Source organism: Cebus imitator, unplaced genomic scaffold (genome assembly GCF_001604975.1).
Source record: "Cebus imitator isolate Cc_AM_T3 unplaced genomic scaffold, Cebus_imitator-1.0 Scaffold391, whole genome shotgun sequence".
Lineage (NCBI taxonomy): Eukaryota > Metazoa > Chordata > Mammalia > Primates > Cebidae > Cebus > Cebus imitator.
This window is the reverse complement of record NW_016107706.1, coordinates 2,170,709-2,179,994: the sequence shown is the minus strand read 5'-3', so window position 1 is coordinate 2,179,994 and position 9,286 is coordinate 2,170,709. Positions and strand designations below refer to the sequence as shown.

The 9,286-nt window shown below is 51.3% G+C and overlaps 1 protein-coding gene across 2 annotated transcripts in view; it reads left to right on the top strand.

Annotated features, from left to right (window-relative positions):
* The window catches only part of CTDSPL (CTD small phosphatase like), a 124,039-nt gene extending 122,275 nt beyond the window's left edge, over positions 1-1,764 (top strand). For both annotated transcript variants that reach the window (XM_037731319.1, XM_017508434.2), the window contains one exon: positions 1,388-1,764. In XM_037731319.1, coding sequence (XP_037587247.1) covers positions 1,388-1,513 — 126 coding nt within the window. In that variant the 3' untranslated portion in view covers positions 1,514-1,764. The remainder of the gene's footprint in view (positions 1-1,387) is intronic.
* The last annotated feature ends 7,522 nt before the right edge of the window (positions 1,765-9,286 follow it).

Genomic DNA, 9,286 nt, shown 5'->3' with positions numbered 1-9,286 from the left:
TCTCTCTCTCACACACACACACACACACTGCACTCCAGCCTGCGCAGCAGTGTGACCCTGTCTCTCTCTCTGTCTCTCTCTCTCACACACACACACACACACACACACACACCACTTGAAGTAATTATGTGGTTTTGTCACTAATTTTATATATACTTAGAATCACTTTTATTGCTCTTTTCTTAACAGTTTAATTGTATTTTAATTATATAACACATTTACATGGTTCTAACATCAAAACTATCAATAAAGATAGAGAAGTCCATGTTCATTTCTGCCGTCTCCTCTACTCTCCGTGTCCCCGGGCATAGGCATTTCTTTATTAACCCTTCCTTTATTTCTCTTTCTTTCTTTTTTTTTTTTTTTAGACGGAGTCTCACTCTCTCAGCCAGGCTGGAGTGCAGTGGCACCATCTTGGCTCACTGCAACCTCCACCTTCCAGGTTCAAGTGATTCTTCTGCCTCAGCCTCCCAAGTAGCTGGGACTACAGGCGCGTGCCACTACGCCTGGCTAATTTTTTGTATTTTTAGTAGAGACGGGGTTTCACCATGTTAGCCAGGATGGTCTCAATCTCCTGACCTCATGATCTGCCCGCCTCAGCCTCCCAAAGTGCTGGGATGACAGGCATGAGCCATTGTGTCCGGCATACTTTATTTTTCAAAATTACATAATAAATGTTTATGTTGCTAAGCTATCTTTAGATTTGTAAAAGGGCTACTTGTAAGACTTGTAAAATGTTATTTTTAAACAAATTTGGTTTCTTCAGACTTGTTTTTACGTCTCTTCTTTACCCCTGGCTACCACCCCTCCACACTCCTCTGTCTAAAATTCAGGGAAAATTCTGTCTTTGCCAATAGCTTCAGAATGTTCTACAATTTTAGACTTCTACTTTTAACTGATCACTGTTAAGCAAGGGAGGAAATTTACCACTTCTCTTTGTGATGTAATATTGCACAGCGACTCTAAGCGGAAGCCTTCCTGTGTCCCGGATGTGAGCTCCCTGGGGTCAGTGGTTGGCATGTAAGTGCTCTGCGGTGCAAGGAGCAGATCTGGTGCAGCGGAAAGAGCGTTTTGAAGCTGGCAGGTAGCAAGGCCAGTTCTCACACATTCTGTGCTCTACTGCCTTTTCTGTGGCAGGAAAAGAAAACAGGCAAATGCACACAAACTGGGCACATTTAACTTTGCCTCCCTGGGCCATCTCCCAAGCCGTGTGGCTTTGGACTGGCGTCGATTTGAACAAGGGAACAAAGAAAATGATGATGATAATGGTGATGACACCAGTTTTCCTTACCAAAGAAAATGCTTCGAGTCCGGGCACCCAGTTAGGTTAGGAGCAGCCCCAGCCCTCGACGCAGTCCTGCTGCCTCCCCCATGCGCTGTCTTCCAGGTGCCTGTGCAGTCCTGGTTCGATGACATGACGGACACGGAGCTGCTGGACCTCATCCCCTTCTTCGAGGGCCTGAGCCGGGAGGACGACGTGTACAGCATGCTGCACAGACTCTGCAATAGGTAGCCCCGGCCTCTGCCTGCCTGCCACCTGTGTACTCTGGAACCTCTGGCTTCAGGGGACCTGCCTGTCCTCAGCTCCCTGGGAGCTGCAAGTGAGGACACTCCGTGCTCCAGGCCACAGGGTGAATGTGGCCATGCCTACCTGTTTTGTTTTTTTAAGAACAGAAACAACTATTTTAAAAGAACTCTTTTAACATATTTCATAAAGGAACATGCATTTTACTGGATTTGCTTTTCTTAAAACATACCAAAAAAAAAAAAACCGAAAAAAGAAAAAAAAAAAAAAAAAAAAAAAAAAGGCTTGATCTCTATCAGACTTCCTTTCAACCGTCCTCCCTCCAGCGGACTACCCGCCCCTTCTATCCCGGCCCGGAGCAGCTGACCCAACTCCGAGTCTCTCTGCTACAGGATGAAGTGCCTTTTGAATGTTATTTTCAGCTGAGAGTTAATTTTTCTACACAGCAGATTTCCAGACATCTTTTAGTCTTTTATTGTCTTAGATACTATAAGAAGTTGAACATGACAATTTTGTAGAACCTGGTAGCGTGTGTGTGTGTGTGGCGGGGGGTGCCGAGGGAGGGGAGTGAGTCACAGGAGCCTGTCCCCCAGCAGGTGTGACTTTGCCCTGACGACCTGTGGCATGCTGCAGGGTCAGGCTCCTGATAGGAGGATGTCATGACTGTGTCACTGTCTCCATTCATTTTTGACCCAGTTTGGAATGCATCTGCAGCTGTGTGGCTCAGCACTTCCGGAAACAGCAGATTCTTTTGTATTATCATTTCTGATGGTGACAAGTTTGTCTTGAGGTCCCATTTCCCCTCGGAAAGTGACATCCTGTGACTTCTGCTCTCACACTACCGCCATACATTTGTGGTCTTTGTTGTGTTGTTGTCTGGGGTAGAGCAGTTACAAGAAACCCTAAAACCCTTGGATATAAAAGAAATCCGTTTATTGATTTTTTTTTTTTTTTTTTGGGGGGGGACGGAGTTTCGCTCTTGTTACCCAGGCTGGAGTGCAATGGCGCGATCTCGGCTCACCACAACCTCCGCCTCCTGGGTTCAGGCAATTCTCCTACCTCAGCCTCCTGAGTCGCTGGGATGACAGGCACGCGCCACCATGCCCAGCTAATTTTTTGTATTTTTAGTAGAGACGGGGTTTCACCGTGTTGACCAGGATGGTCTCGATCTCTTGACCTCGTGATCCACCCGCCTCAGCCTCCCAAAGTGCTGGGATTACAGGCGTGAGCCACCGCGCCCGGCCCCATTTATTGATTTTTAAGTCTTTCCTTTCCAAAAGCTGGATACACATGGAGCTGTTTGGGAATTTTCCTTGCTGCTACTGCGCTGCCACCAAATGGAATTGACCAGCGGCTGTTACACTGTTCTTTGCCACTGTGCCTATGCTCAGAATATGCTCACTGCTAAGCTACAAACTCGGACAGGGCCAGAAACAGAGGTGTCCCACCCCACTGCAGCCTGCAACACCCGTATCCCCATCCTGGCTTTGGCCACTGAAGGGTACAAAGGCAAAAGGGCCAAAACACCACTTTGGTGTGGCATGAATTTTAAACCAGCCAGTATCAGATCCTGTTGGATAAATGAGCTGACTGTTCTCTCTTGAGAACCTGTGGCCTCAACCAGCTGCCAAACTGATGTGGCCCAAGTCCCTCTCTTGGTCTTCTCTTTAGAAGCACAGCCTATTTCTGAGCCAAGGGCTGGGGAAGCCTGTCTAGATGTGGGACTCATTGCCCCAGACCAGGGAGAGGAAGAGCTCCCCGCTCGGAGCCCAGGCTCTTTGCAGCCATTCCCAGTTTGGTGTTTAAGCAGTGCCATGTTCCTTGTTTGACAACAAGACAGTCTGTAAAGTATTGCTCTTAAAAACAATTTAAAAGAACCCTTTCATGTTGGCACCATTGCCTTAGTCCTCTGTGGGCTGGTCTTCAGCCGGAGTTCTGGTGGGAGTGACTGGCATTAACAAGACTGGAAATGGGGGCTGAAAGTAAAATGTCTTTGTTTTGCTTTCATTCACAAAGTGATGAAGCCAGCTGCCAATCACGTCCTCCCAACAGCACTGTGGTCTGTGGGCTGCTGTGTGAATATTCAGAAGGGAAATGAGTCTTCAGGGGGCAAACAGGTCTCCTAGCATTCTGAGTGTTCCAAGCCCAGTAATCCACATGCCGATTCAAATAGAACAGCCCCTTGCTAGGCATTACCACAGATGATGACAGTTACATGGCAGAACTGCCGGTGCCACAAACCTTTATTTGGAAAAGTAGTCATTAAATGAACCCACTGCCTTAAATGTCGAATGTGCAGTCAAGTGTCTGTCATGTGTTGACATCCACACAGAATTAGGCCCTAATGGGAGCCTTAGACCCTCAACCATGCCCCCTTCGTTGGCATCACCGGGCCTTATACGGAAGAGGGGGCAGAAAGGATGGAAACTGCAAAGTATTTCAGGGGAATCGAACCTAGGAATAGTGCTCCACTTCTGACGGTGGAGGGAAGACACTTGGCAGGCTTGAGCCAGACACTTCACATGGTAGTTCCTGAAACTGTGAGCACCACTGCACTAAGCCAGTGCAGAGCTGTTAGGGACGGGGCCCAGCCCTGCCACCACAGACACGGAAAGTCTCGGGAGGGCCGGCAGGCCCTCTGCGGGTTCTGGAATCTGTGCACCTTATTTGACCACACTCCAAAATTCCGTTTTTATTTTAACCCTTGAATCTGCTTTATGTACATAATCAAAATATCTATATCTATATATATTTTTAATCATCTACATGTAAATGAAGCAATAGAATTCTAACATAAGGCCAAGAAATGAGATGAATGTTTGGGGTTTATGTTTTTTAAGGTAAATACGGGTATTGCTTTTAATTATTACCATTTATTAAATTGTGGGCTTCGAAATCTAATGAAACCTGTTAGCCACTTCTCTGTGCCATATATTTCCCATGTTACCAAAATACCCCCAACTCTGTAGCCAAAAGAGGACCCTGACCTCCTGAGTTTCCAGGGTCCTTTCTGTACCAGGTTTAAATGTCGTCTTCTGGAGAAGTATCTTTGACATTAAGCTCTGGGGCAGGACACCTTGGGTTTGTGGACTCCAGCCCACTCTGATGTTCTGACTTCTCCAGCCATGCCTCCAGGGGAAGTGCCCAGGCACTCCCGATGTTGTTAATGCTCTGTCTTCCATTTGTTCAGGAATTCTGCGTGTTGGTCTGTGGGTCCATGCATTAGCTGTTTGTAAACAGTGCGTTTTTGCATACTGAAAAAGGAATGCCACCTGCCACTGTTGATGGTGAGGAAGCTCCTTTGACGTGGTGCACTTTTGATGAGATGTCTCTGGGTACACAAGGATGCCCTAATGATGCTGGCTTGTCCTGGTTGCAGCATTTGAACTTTTGGTGTAAAAAAAAAAAATCTGTAAGTCTATGACCTGGCACCATTTTACAACCCTGTATTTTTAAAGATGGCTTTCTAATAAAAAATCTGGAACCACACAGCCCTATGGTCAAACACTCCTACGTTTGTGCCTCTGCTTTTCAAGGTGCTGTGCTGGACAGCTGGCATGCCAGGGTTTGAGGAGAGCTGGTAGTTTGATGTTCTTACAGTTGATTAACTGTGCAAAACTGGCTGGCTGCCTCTGTTCCTACTGTACTGTAAATCTGATCATGTCTGTTCCTGTTCCATTCTCCCAGGAGCTTCTCTGCAGATGACACACCCTCCCCCACCCTGGGTAGTGGAGATGCTGGTGTCTGGGTAATCATGGATTTCTGTTGGACGTTTGAATGTGATACACAATCCAGCATTACTTGGGAAATGCTACATGTGTAATGTGCACGTTTCCAGGGGCAAATATTGTCAATCAAAAGGTTTGCAATGATTTCCTTCCTGCCAAAAATAAACATGTGAAACTGCACTCTCTTGTGGATGGACTGCTTCTCTACCAGCAGCTCTCTCCTCCCTGCCTTCTCCGCCACCTGCCTGCTTCGTGCCTTCACCTTGGGTCTCCCCGTGTCCTCCCTTCTGGGGCACGGGGGTGGATGGGAGTAGGGCTGCACCACCCCAGGAGCCACAGTCTGATTTTCTAGCTCATCCTGGAGCCAGAAAGCCATCCCACCTAAATTGCCTGTCACTCCAGGGTGACTGCTGTTGAGCCCTCCGGCCCCCTCTCTCCAGAAGCAGTGTGGCTCCCTGTCCTCCCACAAAGATTCCACCCCTCTCAGCAGGCTTAAAAATGCAGCCTGAGAGAACTGGGGCCTCCCACCCCATAAGAGCCACAGGCATTATGTGTGGTGCCCAAACCCATACCCATGGGCACAGTGGCTGAGATGGTTGCCAGATGAAGCATGGCAAGGAGTCAGAAGACGAGTCAGGATGTGCCAGGCGGTTTCTCACAGGGAGACAATCTGTCGCCAGTGTGCTCAGCCCAGCCCCTCTGTATGTGCAGGCGAGGGAGGCAGCGAGTCCTTCTCTGCCAGGGCCTCCCGGCAGGGACATAGACATGGCTCCACCACTCTCATGACTCTGTCTCTTCATAATGATATCTAATTCTGAGAGCACCAGTGTCAGTTTCATCAGGTAAGTCTTATCCCAATTTTGTGGATGAGAAAACAGGCCAGTGAGACAAACTACTGCAGTCTGCTCCTCACAAGACACAGGATTCTGCCAGGCATGTATATTCAACCCAAATAACTCGGGACACAGCATGTGTGTCAGCCCAGGAGACCTAATATTCACCCAGAGACAACACCGCAAATACCCCACAGCTAAGCCTGCGCCATGCCCCTAGGTTCCTGGTCATCGCAGTGGAGCAGCTGGCCGGCCCGAGAGAAGTCCCCGCAGCTTCCTCCCATGGTTCCAGACTCCTAGGCTGTGTCCTTCATTCTGCTCTCTAGCCCTCTCTGTCCCTCTCTACTTTCTCTGGCATCAACCCCATACCCCACTTCTTTGCACCCTTGCATACAGGCAAACAGATAAAACGCCAGAACGGTGGCAGTGCCTGAGGCTGAGGTATCCTGCGTGTCCACTGATCCCAGAAATAAGTGGGAAGGACACCCAGGGCATCAAGAGGGCGCTTACGGGGGACTTAGGCATGCTGAGATATGCCTCTGATGTTTTCTATTTGAGCACATAGTATCTGTCTGTATGACAGGACAGGAAGCCCAGGAGGGTGGGGAGCAATGGCTGGGAAAAGCCAGCCTGGGAACAGTGGCATATTAGCAGACGAAGTCTGCTGAGTTTATAGATAAGGAGTGCGTTGAGGGCTTGTGGCCGAGTTGTGGCGTAATCTGGACGCTTGCACAGTAAATCTGTGCCAGGGCTGGCTGGGGGTTAGCAGGCTGTTCAAGGCCCAGAGCCACCAACAGCCGGCATGGCCACCAGCCTGACCTCTGAGAACAGAGGCCATGAGGAGGAAGATACGGCCCCAGAGCTTTCCACCCCAGACCTCCCTTACGGCGCCCTCTCCTGGCGCAGTGGTTCTCAGCTCTGCTGCACGCTCACCGGTGGGCTCCCAAACATACATGCCTCAAGTCCACCCAGACCACTTCCAATCTCCGCAGGTGGGGACTGTGACATGGTTTTTTTGTTTGTTTGGTTTTGTTTGTTTTCTTTTTGAGACGAAGTTTTGCTCTTGTCGCCCAGGCTGGAGTACAATGGCACGATCTTGGCCCACTGCAACATCTGCCTCCTGGGTTCAAGCGATTGTCCTGCCTCAGCCTCCCAAGTAGCTGGGGTTACAGGTGCCTGCCACCATGCTCAGCTAATTTTTGTATTTTTAGTAGAGGTGGGGTTTCACCATGTTGGCCAGGCTGGTCTCAAACTCCTCACCCCAGGTGATACACCCACCTCGGCCTTCCAAAGTGCTGGAATTACACTTTGGTGGCTGGGTGAGCCGCCATGCCCAGCCCTGTGTCATGTATTTAAGTGCCAAGATTACTAGAAAGAGCAGCCAGGGCTGACCCCTTGCTCTGACTGGCTACAGAGGAAAGGCAGGTCCTCCAAAACTGTTCCGGACCGGATGCCCAGGCGTGGCAAGGCTCCTGCTGCCAGAGCGTTGGGGAAAATGCCGTGTTGCTCTGCCTAATAGGAGATCAGCCATATACATGTTCACTGCTAAAAACCTGGAAAATCCAGAAAAGTACAGAGAAAAGCCCACCTGGGCACTGGGAGCCTTTCCCGAGGCAGGGGTGAGGAGGGAGGCCTGCTAAGACCCCCGCCTGGCTGGCAGCACCTGCTTTCACACAGGTGGGAAGCAGAGTAGAGCCCCCAACTGTCCACCAGGCATGGACCCCAGCCTTGCACCGCCACCCCTCCAACAGGCCAGGGGCTTTCCTGACCCAAGCTGGGTCCTAATGGGCGGGTGTGCTGCTGGGCAGGCCCACAGCAGGCAAGGCAGTGACACCTCTTTGCAGGGGCCCAGGGCTGGCATTTGGTCTGTCCTCGCATCCTGCAGTTCCCATGGTGTCCTTGGAGGAGTCACCCCAGCCTATGCAAGCCCCGTGACCGTTGCCATGGCTCCTTCCACATCCTGCGGCCCAGGGCGGGACCACCAGATATGGGGACACATGCAGGCCCATGGCTGCTCCCCTCCAGTACAAGGAGCCAGGACGTCTCCAAGCAGTGGGCTCCAGGACCTGAGTCAGCTGCTCTCCTCCCCATCCCTGTCTGCCGTCAGGGAGGGACCTCCTCCCAGAGCCCGGACTCCCAGAGAGGTGAGGAGAGACTGGAGAAGGCCTAGGGGAGGAGGCCCGAGCCCAGAGAAACTGGGGCGGAGCCTGGACTTACCTTGGGGCCACTCCTTCACCTGAGTCAATATTGACATGGAGCGGGCTGGGCCTCAGAGATAAGCTAGGTGGGAACAAAGTCAGCCCCAAGCGCTGGAAACTTGCTGGGTGGGGGGGTGGTAGACTGTGGGGGGGCGGGGGCTGGGGCAGGAAGAGGGTGGGGACTTGCTAGCAAGGCAAACTGCCCAGGGCCCTTCTGATTCCTGGCAGGCCCCCTTGAAGGGTGGAGGTGGGGATTAGGTGGAGTGGTGGGACCCCCTTCCTGCTAGGGGGAGGAGGGAGGGAAAGGCTGGGCATCCCACACTCCCACTCTTGTAACATCCGGCTGCCTGTGAGCCTGCCTGGGCCTCGGTTTCCCCTCTGTGTGCTTGGAGTGTGACAGCTGTGAGCCAGAGGCTGCCCAGGCCAGACTCAAGGCAGTGCTGCTCATCTCCGCCCAGGCCAGGCTCTAAGGCCAGCCTGCCATCTCTCCTGGGCCCGGGATCACAGGTTACAGAGTAGGTGGTTCTGGACAGGACAGCTCTGTCCAGGCGACATCTGGTTTGCAGAGACCCAGACAGTTCTGAGGGGCAGGGCCTTGGAGAAGTTCTCCTGCCCCCCACTAAGCTGCTGACCCTGGATTGTGCCACCTGGGGTATCTGGCCTACAACCAAAGTAGAGGAGGGTCACCTCTCAGCTTCTCAGAGAAGGAGGACTCAGCTAGGTCCAGACAGAAAGACACACACACGGTCAGGCGCAGGCCGCGGAACATGTCAGCAAACACCCCCTCAGCTTCTTAGAGAAGGAGGACTCAGCCCAGTAAAGGATCCAGACACACACACACACACACACACAGGCGCAGGCCACAGAAACATGTCAGCAAACACCCCTTGACACACAGGCCCAGCAAAGGGTCCAAACAGACACACACCAAGTCAGGCACAGGCCACAGAAACGTGTTGGCAAACACTTTATTGAGCAGCTGCAGTGTGCCAGGCACCATTC